The sequence below is a fragment of the Fundulus heteroclitus genome, chromosome 24, assembly GCF_011125445.2.
Source record: "Fundulus heteroclitus isolate FHET01 chromosome 24, MU-UCD_Fhet_4.1, whole genome shotgun sequence".
In the NCBI taxonomy this organism is placed as follows: domain Eukaryota; kingdom Metazoa; phylum Chordata; class Actinopteri; order Cyprinodontiformes; family Fundulidae; genus Fundulus; species Fundulus heteroclitus.
The window spans coordinates 24,679,854-24,698,231 of NC_046384.1; the positions used below are offsets into that span (position 1 = coordinate 24,679,854).

Genomic DNA, 18,378 nt, shown 5'->3' on the forward strand with positions numbered 1-18,378 from the left:
TTCAAGATCAGAGTGGTTTCTGGGTAAAAGGTTATTGATATGTACAGATAAATTAACACCAGTTGAAATATCTCAATTCTTTAGATAAAAGGCTTGCTCATGTTTGATAGTTTCTTTTTTTGAAATATATTAGTCTGATTATCTAAAGATAAAAATCCTATTTTGTTGTGAAACAGCTTAAATGATCTTGCAGTAAATGGCCCTTATTTTTTACCTCTTACCACTAGTTTAAATGTGCTATTATTTTTAAATAAAAATGTTTGTTATGGCTTGATACCAGTTTAGCATTTTGATATAAATAGTGTGTTTTGTCTTGATAATATTCTAAACATGTTACTGTTTAGCAATAAAATGGGTATTTATGACTAATGGTGGTTTAAGATTAAGATAAAATATGTTTTATCTATATCCTGAGATAAAACAGCTTATTTTTAGCTTGATGTCAGTTGAAAATCTTTTCTTGCAATAAAAAACATCTTTTTATTCAATAACACCTAAATATTTTCAACATTAGACATTATTTTGTCTTGGTGCATGTTTAACTGTCTCATTATCTTCAGAAAAAAGGCAGTAGCTTTCATACAGGGTATATACCTATATAGCAAGATAAAACAAAAGTTTAAGTTGGTTTGACATCAATTTCATTTCTTGTCTGTTTTGACAAAGCAAATCTGCACTGTCTATCTTGGAAAGCCAGATTGATGATGTGTGGCACTCTTGGTTTAGTATGATGCATCATCAGTCTGGGCCTTCCCCTACCATTCAGAGAAATACGGGACATTCAGCAAAAATGTGTGAGCTTATCTGCCTTCCAAAGTTTGGTTGTAGCCAATCTTTACCATTCAAAAATGCACAAGGCGCTTCTTTCTGTTCTTATTTCAAAGAAAAAAATGTGGATTCAGACAAAAGAAAGCAACTAGGCTTGTATCCTTCTGCTACAAGTTATTTTTTTTAATACAATCAAACCAGAGTCCTTTTCATTTCAGAGAGTAAGGCTAATCCAGAAAAGCAAAAAAAAAAAAAAAAAAAAAAAAAAAAAAAAAATCCTCAATCCTTAAGAGTTATGACTGCACTAAAATTACAGACTAGTCAACGTGTCATCTAAGAGAGCGTTCATTCCAAAATTGACAGTTTAAAATTTTCTTGAAAGTTTTACATAGACATTTTAATTAACGTAATTTAAAAAAGTGTTGATAACCATAAAATGACCATATGTAATATCATTATTTGTTCTGTTAATAAAATGTTTAATCCAATAAAACAAACTGGTCTTATGACGTCAGCATATGAAGCCAACATGAGTTATCATGACATTAAACCCATGAATGGACATTAAGAACCACTGTCCAGCCAAAGACATAGGATTTCAAAGAGTTCACTTAATCAATGTTCTAATTTGAACTTTCAATCAGCCACCTTAAAGGCATACTATGCAACATTTTTCAGTTAATTAATGTGTTCCATACCGTTTTGGATGATTAAATGAGTCATTTCAGGTCGAACAAAGGTTTTCTCGGCCGCCCTGGTGGTCTGTGGGGGAAATACCGCACTTGCAATTGCAGGAGCCCTCGGCCCGCACACACAGGCTCAGAAGTGTCGCTTTACGGCGAGAACTCCATGTGTTTTTTCCCTGCCATTCACAATATGCAGGCGCGAAAGCAACAACAAAGAACTGCGTGTTAACGTCAAATAAACATGCATGCATATCGAGTTTTATTATTATTATTATTATTATTTTATTTTATTTTTTTTTATGTTGGCGAGACGCCGCGGCTGCAGCTTGGCGAGGCGGCGGCTGCGGCTTGTCGAGGCGGTGGCGGTAGCGTTTCGCCAACATAAAAAAAAAAAAAAAAAAAATAATAATAATAATAATAATAAAACTGGCGAGGCGGCGGCGGCAGCCTGGCAAGGCGGCGGCTTGGCGAGGCGGTGGCGGTAGCGTCTCGCCAACAAAAAAAACAAAAAAAATAAAATAATAATAATAATAATAATAAAACTGGCGAGGCGGCGGCAGCGGCTTGGCCTCGCCAAAATAGCACTGCGGGAAGCTTGATGTTCATACCTTCACTGTGTTAGTCATTGTTTGTACTGCTGTTTTTTCCACTTTTCGTTGCGTTCGCCTGTCTGCTAAGCTCAAAACAACCGTGCCTGGCTTGACGGAGAAACCAGAACAGCTGAGCATCTTTACGACAGTGCACTTTTACTTTCGCCCTCTGGGGGGAGCCTCGCTGGAAAATTAACCCCAGTTGCATAGTGTACCTTTAACTCGACCACTAAAGGATAAAAAGCAATAGATATCGCTTAATCAACAAATTTATTGAACCAACTATGATTAATCTCAACTCCCCATTCTCAGGGTTTCAAGCCCCAACATTTTCCCATTGATGTCAAATTATTCCAGTCATGGCAATAATTACATCTTTATGTGATCTGATCTTCAAAGTTTCAGGAATTATCCATCATGGTCAAATAAAGGGTTAAGCTCTCCCACAGTTACCCCCCAAACCCAATGAAACAAGTGCTCCCATTGCTGACAAATGACTGCTGGCTAAATGAAACAAGAACACAACGTATTTAATGACCCATGCCAATCAATTACAACTGATTGGCAAATGAAGGAGAGCTATGAAACAGGTCAGTGTCTAAGTAATCATTGCTTAGACCTGTTCAAGAAACATCTGCTGCAATTACCTGATTTAATGTTGCTCCTATAGTTTTTGTTTTCCATTAGTTTGAGAGGTACTGCTCCTCCATTCCACCACCAGCTACATTAGACATTTTTAAGATTCTGAAGATGATTTACACCAATTTGACCAACCTGGAGTGCCAGATGGTTAGTTTTGGTGGACCATCTGGAAACATAAACACGGAAAAGGGGAGGAAAAGGACAGGGACTCTAAAAATACTTGGCAGGTGACTGAACAAACAATCTGTCTATCACTGTCTTGTCACCATAGTTTGACCAAGCAGATCAGAAAATAGATTTTTATAAAGATTCTTCTCATAGCCGTTGGAAAACAGGAACAACTAAACTTAAGGAAAGTTTTATTCACAGCCATCACTGTCTGCTTGACAGCAGAAAATGCTCCATTGCCACTTTTACCAACATCCGTCTATTACTTCTACATTAGTGACAAACTAACAAATAACAGCATTGTAAGTGATAACAAAATTACTTTAATTGTTCTTTTTTTGTTTTTGTGTGTCCTGTCTGGCAGTGTGATATTCAGAATTGATGTCTTAATGCCAAAAAGAGCCCAACAGAGTTTACTTCCACAAGTGGATCCTTACTGCTTTCACCATAGTGCTCTGCTTGATTTATATATGCAAGAAGCTTTCTTAGATTTTATGCTGGGACTATTTTATGTTCAATGGACACTGAAACAGAAAGGTAAAACAGAAAAAAAGAGAAACAGATGAGGGGAAATGCTAAGAGGGATAAAAGGTGAAAGAGAAAGAGGAGCAGAAAGGAAGAGAGCAATAAAACATCATCTGAGTCTCCTTCTTCACCTGCAAATACAGATATAAAAAGAACAGCAAAACCAACCAAAAAGTATTACAGGTACAAGCAACCAATGCCATGATACTATCACTGAAGAATATGCAGTATTATTTAATGCAAAATGTATAAAGTGACAGCTAAAGATAGTTTTCTGTATAGAACTGCATCTAAGTACCTAAATCCAAGCACCTGCAGGTGTTTGTAAGAGTGTTCTTGTGTATGTAAGGTGTATCCAAAAGAAAAATGCACAATAGTGGTTGTGAGGAGGCAAAGACCTGCTCCCCAGAGCACCGAGGAAGACGCTAGGGGAACCGGAACCTGGGAGACCAACACAACCCGACCTACCCCGTTCATACTCTGGTCCTAACCTCCCACCCTGATCCCAGCCCAGACGACACACGGGCCCATCCACCCGGAGATGGGGCCACAATGAACCGAACGGGCCAACCAGTTAGAGCCCACCGCACAAACCCTGAGGTGCTACCTACCGCACACCCTGCCCTCTAATTGTAAGCCCCCACCTCCATATTCCAAAGAAAAACAAAAACGCCAGCCCCTGCCAGCCCCCAGGACCCGATGCCCACCCCCAGCCAGGACCCCGACCAGGTTGCCCGCTCCTCCTCCAGGCCCCGAACTCCAGATAGCAATCAGAGAACAGGGGTGTGAGAAAGACCCTGAGCCTGCCTCTGCCTGCTCAAATGTTGTGCTGTTGCAAGTTGTTCTCAAGTGCGTTTAAAACCGAGAGGGCCAAAAAGAGGGGTGCCCGGCACAATCTACCCCCCGCCCCCACCCCCCTCCGGAAGGTACACCCCATGCACCCTACCCAGAACCCTCAATTCTAATGAAGCCAATATCGTTAATAACTGGCCAATTATGTAATATAGTGTTGGTATCAATAGCAAAATATAATTTAGCCAAAAATGCAATACATTATTAAGTCAGAGGCTAATTATAGAGCTTTTAGTTTGGCATTAAAAAAGCCACTGCAAATGTAATAACTACAGTTAAAAATGTAAAAAAAAAAAAATAAAATAAACAGGAATGCAGTTTTTGGAAACGGAATATTATCAAAAAAACAAAAAACAATTGGCAGTTTGAACAGAAATAGGTACATTTCATTCAAAACTACAATATATTTCCTTAATCAAGGGCTGTGAAAGTCAATTTGAAACTTTTCTCTTTCTCAAAATCTTTAGAATATTGTCTATGTACCTACATATGTCAAATTATAATTTTTTGTATGAAGAATATTTAATTTTTACTTTTAAGTGCATGTAGATCATGTAGTGGACTGTGCCAGAATTCCGTAAAAGAAGAGTAGCCTACATGTGTGAAGGGAATGAGACAGGAATTTCTAAAAGGATAATCAAACAGTGTAAATTGTAGCAGTTTTTGAAATGAATAAAAATTATCTACCGGTACCTATTTTTCTTTATTTATATTTTATTATGAAATGGCATCTCAACAACTGTGACTTATATATCTGTTGAAAAACTCTAGAGCCCGTCCAGCAACCAAACCCAGCTTTTTGCATGTTTCCACTGTTATTTTGAAGGTTTATTTTTGTGATGAGTTTGGAAGTGTTTGAGTCTGGAAGGCCTTCTTGCCATCACCCTAATCTTTAGTTCCCTCCACAAATTCTCTAACAGATTCAACCCTGGACAGAGGATGAAAAACATGAACAATACTTCCAGTCAGGAGAGACATGGTTGTAAAATTTAAATATTACTTTAAAACTAAACCTGCCAGGGATATAAATAATTGTGGGCTTGCTTACAAATGGCTCCGTATGTCTACTATCTGTAAGGGTGTATGAATATTTCTTCTGAGTTAAATTGGAGCAATCAGACCGTCTGTAACTACTCCAACAGGAGCTGATGGAGGATTCCTCTGTATCAAACAGTTGTCTACCAGCACAGCATGTTATAACCACATAACAAGCTACTGAAATTACATTCAGAAGTTACTCAATACCAAGAAATCTGGCAACACAGGCATAATTAGCAAACAAAACACAAATGTTCTTTGGAGAAGTGAAAGCCCGCATGGGAGTCAGCACAGATTTTGTTTGTTCTGGGGAGGATAGGCCCTCTACTCCAACATTTGTCGCAGTCGTTAAGCTTTGAAAGAATAATGAGATGTGCTCGGAGGACAGAGTTTAAGTCGGCAAGGCGTGTCTGTTGCTTAACACTGCCGTAAAGAGGGCTGTGAAAAGAGTCGGCACATTAATTAAGAAGAGGGGAAAAAATGGTAAAGATTAAAGCAAAGGTTTAGTTTGTTTTCCGATTTGTATTGCATGCAGCGCACCTGCATTATAACTGAAAAAAGGAAAGATAAGGTTTTCTATTTGAGGGTAAACAGATAAAGAAGATTTTGTGTATGTAATAAGTAAAAAACATACACCGAAGAATGAATATTGTATAAAATATAGATAATTAAGATTGTTCAGTGCTGCGCCGTAGTCGGCAACCCTCTGCAAAGCAGGCTTGTTTGTCTAAAATCAACAGGACTTCATACAATCCATACACAGGCCTCACAGCCAACTCTGCACACAGACGGAAGCTAATTTTGACCCGATCGCGTTCGCTTACCTTCGCAATCTGGACACACCAGTTGAGCAGCAGCTGTGATCCGATGTTGTCCTTGTGCTCGTGCACGTAGTCCAGGAGGCAGCCATGGGGCATGAGCTGAGTGACCAGCTGGATGGTGGGACTCAGGCAGACGCCAAGAAGGCGCACCAGGTGGGGGTGCTCCATGCTGGCCATGATCAGGGCCTCCTAGGTGAGAGGGGGACAAGGAGACAGAAAGGGACTAAGTGGACAGCACTGGATCCTTTATTTGCTTTGCATTATTAGCAAGATACAGTTGTCTTTATGTTTAAAAGATAAAATAAATAAAATAAAACAAACACTGATAAATAACATAACATTTTCCTCTAAACTGGTGACAAATTTGTGTTTTGGTAATTAAAAAAAGAACATTACGGGATGGAGAAATTTTCTCAAGTGTTTATCCAGTTTTGTTTTTCTTTTGATTTGTTTTACAGGAGTATTTGGCAAAACTTTCACTTCACATACAAACTTCCCCACAAAATATTTGAACTAATAGAATGTACTTCTAGCCTAGAGTTTGGGTGTGTACCGGTGTCTTTGTCCCTGGCAGAGCCACTGATTGTCCTTTTGGTACCAATATATGGATACTCTCCTTTTTTGTTTTCATAGAAAGCCCAGGTGACCCAAACGCTGTTCTATTCAGCTGTGTCTCTTTCAAGACAGAGCTATTAAAGATGAACATTTATTTCTGTAAAAACTTTCTTTCTGAAACTAAATGTGACACAATTCATATGCTTTCAATCAGCCTATTTCCTTGACAGTCATTGAAAGAAAATAAATAAATAAAAATAACGTTGTGTATTGTTATTTCTTTTCTTTTTCTTTCACGTAGAAGGTCACCCCTACCCAGTGGATCTGTTTTTACCTGCGTTTCTCTATTGGACAGAGCCATTAAAGAAATATATATACCATTACCAATGTGTGCCGTCCCCTTTTCTTTCCTTAGAGAGTACTCCAGACCCTTAGCTTCTTTACTACATGTGTCTCATTCCTGGATGGAGCCTTTAATTGAGTTAATACTGGCAAATTTGGTGTACTATTGCGTTATTTGGTCACCACAAACAGAACTTTCTGAGTGCTCTTATCGGTCTGTGATCAGGAAAAGCTAATCAGATCACAGACGGCTCCTCTCCTGCCCTCCACTATTCCTTCTAGCTGCTGCCATCAGGAATAAAGTTCTCACAGCCCGAGAGAAAATTGACAAAAACTGAACTAAAAAAACTGAACTTGAACGTCTGGTATTTATTGCTTTAGTTGTTAAGGAATTGCTGTCACTGACTTTGGACAGAAAAGTAACAATTTATGTATATGACCTCTCCTTTGTCTTTTCCATGGAAAGTACCCCTGACCCAATGTGTGTCTGTACAAACCCATTAATGAAGACGTTGTTACTATTAACAATGTGTAGTTTTTACATTTTATCATCAATAATAATTGGGCCGACAGCAGCGCAGGAGCTAGGGAGTTAATCCTGTAGTCAGCAGGTTGCTGGTTTGCACCCTGCTCTGAACATCTCAGTCATTGTGTTCTTGGATAAAACCTGCTTTGCCTGATGTGCTCAGAGGGCCTGTTGCCACAGATTGTATGGCAGCCTCCTTTCTGTCAGTCTGCCCCAGGGCAGCTGTGACTACAAAGCAGCTGACCACCATCAGCAAGTGAATGAATGGGTAAATCACTGAATGACCTGAATGGGTACTCAAGACCTGATAAGTGCTATACAAGTACAGGCCATTTATCAATTGCCATCAATAAAAAGTACACCTAACTTTGGCCAGGTTAAAGCTGCCCTCTGCTCCCTAAGGGATGGGTTAAATGCAGAAGACACATTTGGTTGGGATATACAATTGCAATGACAAATAAATATTTCTTCTTCTCTTTAAAGAGTAGAATGATTAACAGTAAGTGTTTTTTTAAATCCAATTTCTATATTGGACTATGTAGTTTTGCCCAATAACCATTCTCTGACTATTACAGGACTCAGCTACTGATAGAGTTGTAGCAGCCATTATCTGCTTGATTTTCTTCTTTATAGAACGTATTCCTGGTGCAGTATTTCTTGTTGCCTTGTGTGTCCTTCCCGTCTTTCTACTTTCCAGCCTCTTTAGGGAGGTGACAACTAGTCATAGGGGTGGTTCTGCTGGTGGTTTCTGCCTGTTAACATGAAGCAGTTCCTTGCCATTGTTGTTGCCACAAACGTGTTTGTGAGGATTGATTTCTGCCAAATGAGCAACTTCATATAATTGTCGTTCCTTCCACACATTGATAACTTTTACCAAATTATATTTATTCATTAAGAAATTCCTGCTTTCTTATAGGGCTGCATGATACAAAAAATTGTAAAATATTGGTAAATATTGTGATGAGGATATCAGTTGTGATATATGACAAGTTTCTTCTTTCCTCTCTTTTTCATCCATGCTTCTGATATTTTCTGACCTTTAACATTTTAGCTAATGTCCAATGTGAGCATCTGCTACCGTGAAACTGTGTCCACCTCACTGAACATTACATTTGACTGCTCGGATGCAATGTTTGAACCGGGATTCCATTTCAAGTGCCCTGCATTTGCAAGCTGCTTGCCACTACTGTATTTGTTGAGTTAGATGGTTTTTAACTTGCCTTGAAGCTCATGACTGATACAGATTTTAGCAGTCGAGATGTTAAAGCTAATGGACAGTAGAGGGCATATTGTGATGATGGAATCAAGAAGCTTGAGATAAATGGGGGTTAATCTGATTGCATGGATTTGATATTATTTTAACCATTAAATAATTAACTGTTCAAGTTTTTATAATCAGTTGCCGAGAATATATAGTATGGTCGAAGTATTGTGTATAATCATCAGTGCCCGCCATACCAAAAAACGCCTTTTAGAGTTGGAGCTTGATACATAACTCCAGCCTTTTGGGATCATGAGTACATCTGCATGCACAGCATATGTCCAGAATACTCCAACACTGTCAGGGAAATCCTAAAATATTCCATCTTCAAAGCTGCACAAACACAGCCATTTCCATCTATATTTTAGCACAATAAGACTTGTAAATGTTGCACAGACACATTTAGAACACCCAAATGTCTATCATGCATGCATGTTGCATGTGTTTGTAAACTCTTATTCTGTCTTCTCTCACTCACTCTGGTTGAGTTTCTTTTGCATTTGAATTTTCCGAAGGAAACCCTCCCCCTCCCTCTGTCCCTCCCGGCAGCAGATGGACGTAGAGGTTTGAACAGTTGGGGTTCGGTGTTGGGTAATTGTTATTGCGGAGCTGCAAAGCAGAAGGGCGCGTGGCGATGATGAAGTGTTATGATTGCGAAGACGGGTACTTGTAGCAGAAGCTGTGATTGCAGTCGTTGGTAGAAACCACTCAGTTTGGATGTTCTCATCTCTCTTGCTCAGATTCAAGCATGGAGGCACGGTCCCCCACCAGCTCTCTGTAGCATTCAAGGACACATGCAGGCTTTCTTTGCATATGGCAAGTGGTCAAGGAGGTGTATATCCAGGCGTGGCCCTCTGGGCAGTTGACACATAGATTAGGTCCCTTTTAAAATTTATATGCGGAAAATTGATCTTTCAGGGAGAGTGGACTAGATTAATTCTAACCAGGAGGAGGAGGACATGGGCCATAGAGAAGTTCTTGGCAACATAAGAATCTTCCTGTTAGATCTTCCTGTAGTGCCATGACATATTCATTGCATAAATCCAGCTGCTCCCTTATGCAGATGACTCCACACTTCATGCCGACAACTCCACACTTTGAGCTAGGCATTAGACCAGGAGAGGTAGACAAAAGGGAGGCTGAACTCTTTAATTCTTTCTCTGTCATCCCAAGAGGCCCAGGAGTCATAAACTATGTCCGGCTAAACCTTTTCTACTCTCTGAGCAAACGTTTGAGGACTCCGGCAAGTGTGTATGTCTTTTTGTGACTGTGTGTGTTTTAGTTTCTCTCTCATCTCCCTGAGCACTGACCTCCATTACAGCCAGCTGACCCGACTTTCACTTCCTCTCAAGCGCACACACATAAACTCACACATTTAGGGCACATACGGTGAATGATAGACTAGCAGAGGTTTGCAAAACTGGGACATGTTTCAGCAAGTGCATGCATGCATAGGAGCACTCTAAATGAATGCATTTCATATATCAAATAACCAGCCCGGATTCATATTTGCCAACGCAAACTAATCGACCTGTATTTTTTACATGCAAAAGCCTTGGGAGGCTTTGTCCTGTGAAGAATCTGCTCTTTGCATATGTGTGTGTGTGTGTGTTTTTTGTGGATTTTCTGAGTGTGCTTTGGAGCCTGCACTCCAGTGGCCAGTTTCTCAGTGGCGAAGCGTGAGCCTGCCTTTAGATTGCTGTTTAACAAGCCAACAGACAGAGCATATTGGCTCTGGATGGACAGATACCCCCCAACCCTCTGGGAGAATGAAAGAAAGGAAGGAGGCAAGATGCAAAGCTAAGAAAAAAATGGGTAAAAAAAAGGTCAAATAGGAAAGGTAAAAAGAGAAAAAATACAGGGGTATCTATATAAATAGAAATACTGTTGAAAAGTTTAAGTGCTGAATTTAAGTTTAAAAAGTGTGACTCGTTATAGATTAATTAGAGACAATTTTTTCTAAATTTTTCCATGTTTAAGGTTAGTATAAATCACAGAATAAATCACTACTTTGGTTACTAATTTTAAACCCAAACTTTAACTTAATCAAAGCCTGGAGTCTCTTGGTAGTCTCTAATATTTCTTGAAGAATTGCCATTACACATAAGAAAGGTTAGAGTTGCAGCCCACATTCTGGATGTGTCTGCGTGTGGCGGCTCTATAAGCTCCGTTTACAGCTGCAGTCCACAGCTTTTGAATCTCCACCAAACACTCGAATGGAGTTTCCTTTACAATGCCCACAAGGCTGCGTGTGTCCCTGTTAGTTGAGTACCTTTCTTTACAACAGTTTGTCCTTCCACTAAACCTCTCATTGAAATGCTTGAATACAACACCCTTATCTTTTAATTGTCTGAGAAAGGAAATTTGGGATTTTAATTAACTATAAGCCATATTCATCTATGTTTGCACCTTTTTTACAACACTCTTTTTCCTTCCGCTCAATTGTGGGAACAGCACACTTCTTAACAATGAAATTCTGTAGCTTACCCTGTGTGCAATAAATCTATATAACCCTTGCTTTTTTAACTGAATTATCAACTCAAACTATTTATTGGGATTTTTAAAGTGTGTATTGTTTGTATGAGCTGGTTACAGAATTTCCTGTCACCAGATTTTTAGAAAGTTTGTATTAATTTGGTAGTATTTGCAGCTACATCTCTCTGCTTTGTGACAATTATGTAAAAGGCTCAAAACGAACAGAAGGCTAATAATGGCTTTCACATAACAAATTTACCACGTTTTCCTTTCAGAAGGGTGTACTCTCAGTGTTTTTTTTTTTTTTGTTAAGCTCCTAAATGTCACCAAGACAGCCTCTTAGTGACAAATCCAGGACTACTAATGGATCTATTATTGAGAAAAGGTAATAAGACTGAGTCACAGCTTAAGCAGCACGCAAAAAAGCTGCAAAGTGTCCTATTGCTGATTCCATGGGATTTATCATCAGTAAGAACACCTCAAAAAATGAAGGGGGTTTTGTGGTTTGCTGGCCTGTAACATATGTGTCTTAAAGGAGACATGTGCTTTTTATGTGTCTGAATTACTTATTTTCCTCCACGTTCCGCCATTTTATCCCTGATTTAAGGGGCATCTGATAACTCATTCTGGCGTGGTCTCTATGAATCCACCCTGCCACCCTCCAGGTCCCAGAATATTCGCCTTCACCCCATTCAGCCATTTTTGGAGTCTGCTGTGGGACGGTGTAATGAACAATTGAACAGTTTGACTTATCCACTTGTAGCTTCAGGATCCTTCAGTATGGACTACAACATCACTCCGAGAAATAAAAATGACAAATTCACGAGATTGGTAAGCCTAAGCAAAAATTCACAAACCAGAGGCTGGCCAGGTCGGGACCAGCCGATGAGCACCCAGAGAGGGCAAAGCAAACACAAGATCGACACAGGAACACAGGATAGGCACAGAAGCACAGGGAATAACTCATGCTAGGCAAATAGATGATCTGGTGCTGACTGGCTGTAGGAGACAGGTATAAATAGGCAGAGGTTCAGGTGTAATGAGTGTCCTGTGATTGGAGCCAGGGTAGGTGTGGCAGTTTGAGTTAATCAGTGGAGCACAGTATTAGGAGGAAAACAGCGAGCCAGTCCCAGAAATAACAAAACAGAAGCTGGTTGCATGACACTCCTAGAGACTCCAGGTACATAGCAAAATGCATTTAAGGGCTAAATGGATCATGCATGATATATCTCCTTTAACAGAATAAGTGGAAATACATTAAAGTCGTGATTGCTACTGCACATGAACTTAGGAAGAGTAAAATGCCTTTTTGCTGATCCAGTTGAAGTCCAACTTCTTATTGTTTAAAATGTTATTCACAAGTAGAAAACATTTGAAACAGTTGCCAATCTCCCCGACAAATTCACCCCAAGGCCAAGTTTGTGCAATACTCAGAAAAAATGTCAGAAAATACCCAATAACTAGTCTCTGAATCTACAGGCCTCAGTTAGCATGGAACATATTACAGTTTATGATTCCCTTGTTGCATCTGAATACACTTCTGAAGACATGTACTTTGGATTAAAAAAAAGACCAAAGAAGAAATATCAGGTCATATTTCACATTGCCATTAACAATTACAGTGACACAAGCTGAATGACTGGGGCTTGTTTTCCAGGATCTGGGCACATTGCGGTTATTTAGATGTTAATCAAGTCTTCCAAAGTATTTTCAGTGTCACATGAAGGAATTTTTGTCCAAACAATAAAGCTTGGAACATGATAAGACCAGAATATACAGGTTATGTTTATACAGAAAGTCACATTTCCAAAATATTTGTTGCCCATTTTTTTACTGTTCGAGAGATGATTCCCTAGTGAACACTTGCCAAACTTCTCAAGAAGGTGAAAATCCCAGCAAATTAATCAAAAGCTGAGACAATCCTCAGAGGATATGCAAAAACGACAAGAGCTCCATCTCTACAGAGAAACTCCAGAGTTTCTGTCAAGGCATAGCCTCTTCTATCCAATAGTTTATGGCAGGAAGAGCTAGGTTTGCAACTTTGCATCTAAACCCCCACCACCCAGAAAAAAAAGAAACAAATCTACAACAGAATGGCTGAAAATAGGGAAGAATCAATGTTCCAATGACCCAGTGACTTTAAGACAGCGGTGCAGCCACCAATGTCTGGAAACCTCAGGGAAAGCAATCCCCTGAGTGTACTGCAGTCACTAAAACTTTCTGACTTCTAAAGAACAGAAAGAGGTCCAAATATCTTTCAGTAAAACTGCATGATAGATCAAAAATGCTTTTCTTGAAATCCAGCGTGTGGGATTGAGCAGGGGCACAAAAGAAAAAAGTAGACAAAGGTGACACAGATAAGGGGTAAGGAGCTGAAAACTCCACCGCTTACTTCCTTTTTCCAATTCCCTCTATCACTCCTGGATTCCAATAAAGCCATATCTCATAAGCTAGGTGCTGTTTTTTAATAGAGTCTTGTTCAATACATGTGCCGCTGTACAGGACGGTGAAATTCTCTTTATTACAAGCACTGACTCAGACGGCATTCTCATAAGAAGTTACCGCCGAATGCTCAACCCCCGAAAAGAGACAACCTTGGCCATCTCTTCGACAGCATCAAGACATACAACTGAGACGTGAATACGGATATACATAAGCCGTTTCTGGTCATACTCACATCCATGAACTCCACGTTGGCTTTGGGACCGGTGGTCTCATTGAGGATTTTTATGGCAACGGGGATCTTTACTGTCTCACCTTCTGGGACCCAGATGCCCTGAAACATACAAGCAGCTGCCATAAATGCACAGACAGAAATGGTTCTAAACATTTCCAAGCAAATAGAGCCGTGACCCTGACACACAACAGAAATGTTAGTGTTTAATGGTTTCTTCTGGCTTGCTCATGCTGCTTTGTAGGTCTGTGATATGAACATTTTTACTTTTTAAAAAAAAAAGAAGAGTGCTAGGAAACCAGAAATTTATTTATGTCATATATGGTTTGAAAGTAATGAATTATTAAAAAAGGATAAAGAAAAGGTATTGTATTGATTTACTCTCAACTATTTACTAAGTTCATTGCATTTATTACGTAGATACTCTTTACACTTTAATAAAACCTTAAAACTTCTTAGTAGTATTCTATATGCCTGATCTCTCATTACTTTAGTTTATTGTTCATTAGTTTATTGTGTTAATCATATATTTGCTGGAATATATAGACCAGTGGTTACTATTTTATTTTACTATGTATGTGTATTGATTTACTCTCACTCTCTTATCGTTGCAGAAAGCCTTCAGAAAGCAGAGAAATATGTTGTGACAATAATAACTGTTTTTCTAAATATGTCTGAAACTGTTATGAACTGTATTCAGCCATCTGGAGTGCTTACGTATAAATGTTCTGTGTGGACTGCTTAGTATTATCTCTGTGTTCCTAAGGTCACAGAGTGTTTTGCTTATCCCTACCCCTTAGCTTGACAAATGTAACCAGGGTTTCCCTAATAAAAGAAAGGAGGGGACGGAGTGGCATCAGAGCGAGGATAAAGAAAAAAGGATAAAGAAAAGGTAAAACCAATTGAACAGGCAAATTGTATGACAGAAAGGGAGAAAATTCAACACAACTACAACTAAAAGTTTTTACTTACTTTTTTTATTTATGTAATTTACTGTGTATTTTTTTACTTGCATATTTCTGTATTGCTAAAATTCTTATTAAATATCCAAATGTTCAAACTGCAAAGCTCTGACTTTTTTGCCGAGACTGTACATCTCATCTATTGACTTGTACCGTAGGTTCTAATCATATCAATATTTTGATTATCATGAAGAAGCTGGCCCTGATTCGATTGTGTCAGTTCGTGACTCAGCCTATGAAGCCTGTGCTGCAGCCTGAACAAACGTCCAGTACACATATTGTACTGAGAGTGGCGCTGTTAATCGCCCTGGTACACCAATGGACTGAGACAGGACAGACAGGATTTGGGGCAGATAATAAAGTGATTTATGTAATAGATGTTTTCTGATGTAATCTGGAATTCTATATTTTTTGGACTTGATCCAAAAGTCGTACTTAGAGATGTATACTTTTCCTTTGTCTATTTGAGCTGACTGACATCTGGTAGCTAGAACTTCAAAATAGGGTTTGGAGAGAGCACACAAAGTCTGTGTGATGTTTACAACCTTTTCTTAGCTGTAAAGGAATGAAATAGGGAGTTAAAGCTCGATAAATAGTACACTGTGCCCTAAGCCATGTTACCTATTTTTAATTGTAAGAAATCAAAAATCTGGTTATATTAACTGAATGATTTGGTAAACAATTTTTTTTAACAAATCATTTCAATCTACTGATTCTAAGTAATTCAGTACCCTCAAAAGAACCACCGTTCCCATCACTAGGTCACTGACCTTATAGACGGTCCCAAAAGCTCCAGAACCGAGAATCTTGACCCTCTTCAGCTCTGTCTCTTTCAAGATGCGTAGCTGAGCCTGGTTGGGAGCTGTTCCACTGGGAGTCAGGGGCTCCACCAGCTGGTGGAACACACAAACACACAGTTTCTTTTGTTTACCTTGTCGTTCTTTAGCATTCACAATGAAGACCTGTATGAACAATGTTAGTTTCTGGTTATTCAAGCAGAAACACTTGGGGCAACTTGTTGGAGATCGAAAAGAAAAACGTTCAATTAAATCCTTAATCCATCAGCTAGACAGAGACTTTCAGGACTTTCAGTCTATAAAGATACAGACACCAAAGTGAATATTTTAGACATGACAGCCTTTCAGCCACGTTTAGTAAATCCTCACAAAAGCTTCCTTTGTCCCTATTCCTACATTGATTTCCAAGAACTTTGTAATCAGTGTTCTGCATGTTAAAAATGCAATAATCATACGTTCTCCTAGCAGATTGTGCTGTCATGAAGTTCTTTTTTTTCATATGCATTTCTTTTATATTCTTGGCGCTCAAATAACCTAGTTTTAACTTTTAACTTCCCCAACAAAGCTGCATCTTCAAGCACTGGACAAGTACTGGACAAACTCTGCATGAGCGCTGCACACAGAAACACATAAGCAAACACAATTTGACCGAAGGTTTTAGTTTCTGTTCAATTCCATAGACTTCAATTTTAATAGTTACTTTTACAGTCAGAATACTCATCAATAGATGGTAAGCTTCCAGAGAAATGGGCATGTACTGTACATATGTGTGTAACAGCTTCAGAGCATAAAATTATTTTTATTATAATTTTATTAAACATTAAATAACTTAAAACAGTGCACAATGGCACAACAAGTGGCAACCCCCTGAATGGGCATTCGTAAACACAGCTGGCGCTGCACACATGAGAGAATTATCACAGGTGACATTTTTAGACTTTTGTAACAAAAGTTAATGCCAAAATTTTCTAAGCTGATTATAAACTACCCTACGAAAAGCATACATTTAAATTTTGTTGAACATCTGAGTCCAGATGTGTGACTTAGCCTCATGTTTGCATAAACCACAATTCTTAATATAAAAAAGTCCACAGTTATGCATTTTCAAAGTTTACTTTCAGTCCAAGGAGGAGTTAGATGCTCCTGTATTTAACCTAAAATCCTCTGCATATTTGTAGAGTAAGACATCTTAAGAGCTTATTGTTTGTATTGTGTAGAACAAATTTGTTTCCAGACTAACTTAACTAAATTGCTAATTTCCTTTAAAAGAAAGATGAGAAGCATAAACTTAAAATGGCAGTAATTCCTAAAAAAAAGGTCAAGCCTTGCACAAAACGCTAGTAATTCATAAAGAAAGGTCAAGCAGTCACCACAGAGCTAGTAGTTCCTAAAGGTTTAACATCTTAACAATGAAAGAATAGTGTTTTCGTAAGCTGCATGTTGACCTGTGAACTTGCGCACCTGTTTCTACACACACTAATAAGTATTTGCTAAATTTGTATTTACACATACATGCACTGTGAAAGAATTATTTTTACTATTTACTATTTTTACTATTTTCTATTTTACAATTATTTACTAAGTTCATTGCATTTATTACGTAGATACTCTTTACTACTAAGAAGTTTTAAGGTTTTATTAAAGTGTATTCTATATGCCTGATCTCTCATTACTTTAGTTTATTGTTCATTAGTTTATTGTGTTAATCATATATTTGCTGGAATATATATACCAGTGGTTACTATTTTATTTTACTATGTATGTGTATTGATTTACTCTCACTCTCTTATCGTTGCAGAAAGCCTTCAGAAAGCAGAGAAATATGTTGTGACAATAATAACTGTTTTTCTAAATATGTCTGAAACTGTTGTGAACTGTATTCAGCCATCTGGAGTGCTTACGTATAAATGTTCTGTGTGGACTGCTTAGTATTATCTCTGTGTTCCTAAGGTCACAGAGTGTTTTGCTTATCCCTACCCCTTAGCTTGACAAATGTAACCAGGGTTTCCCTAATAAAAGAAAGGAGGGGACGGAGTGGCATCAGAGCGAGTTTGGAGATCTGTATTAAGCATCTCCTGATCCTCTCCTTGCAAGATTTATGAAAACTAACCTCATTGTTGTCTCCCCTTTTTGTGTTGTTAATGAATGTTTTAGGTGTTTGAACCTGACACACAGCTAAGCATGCACGGACTGGATGTTGTGTTATTTTGAAAGTGTTGTCATAACTTTCAAAATAACAAATGACAGAGGAGCTCGAAGCTCACCATGTCAGAAGAAATCAGTGCATGGATGTGCCAAAATTTTCTTCAATTGAATAAGAACAAAACTGAAGTAATAATATTCGGATAAATAGAGGAGAGATCAAAAGTTAGGACACAGCTTCAGTCGCTTCAGCTAGGAACCACTGATCAGGCCCGAAATCTGGGTGTAGTGATGGAATCAGGCCTGAACCTCCAAAAGCATCTAAAGACAATTACAAGATCGGCTTTCTATCACCTGAGGAACATTTCCAGGATTAAAGGACTAATGTCTCAGTAGGATCTGGAAAAACTAATCCATGCGTTTATCTTTAGTAAAATTGATTACTGCAACGGTGTTTTCACAGGTTTGCCAAAAAAGTGGATCAGACAGCTGCCGCTGATGCAGAACGCTGCTGCCCGCGTCCTCACTAAAACTAAGAAAGTAGAGAACATGGA

General features: G+C 38.7%; 1 protein-coding gene across 1 annotated transcript in view; it reads right to left on the bottom strand.

Annotated features, from left to right (window-relative positions):
- LOC118556248 (receptor tyrosine-protein kinase erbB-4-like) overlaps window positions 1-15,797 on the bottom strand; it is a 70,211-nt gene extending 54,414 nt beyond the window's left edge. Inside the window, exons 1-3 of the mRNA XM_036128249.1 lie at window positions 15,656-15,797; window positions 13,927-14,025; window positions 6,094-6,279 (exon numbers count right to left, since the gene is read on the bottom strand). Of these exons, the coding sequence (XP_035984142.1) occupies window positions 6,094-6,279; window positions 13,927-13,932 (192 nt within the window). The 5' untranslated portion in view covers window positions 13,933-14,025; window positions 15,656-15,797. The remainder of the gene's footprint in view (window positions 1-6,093; window positions 6,280-13,926; window positions 14,026-15,655) is intronic.
- Between the last annotated feature and the right edge of the window lie 2,581 nt (window positions 15,798-18,378).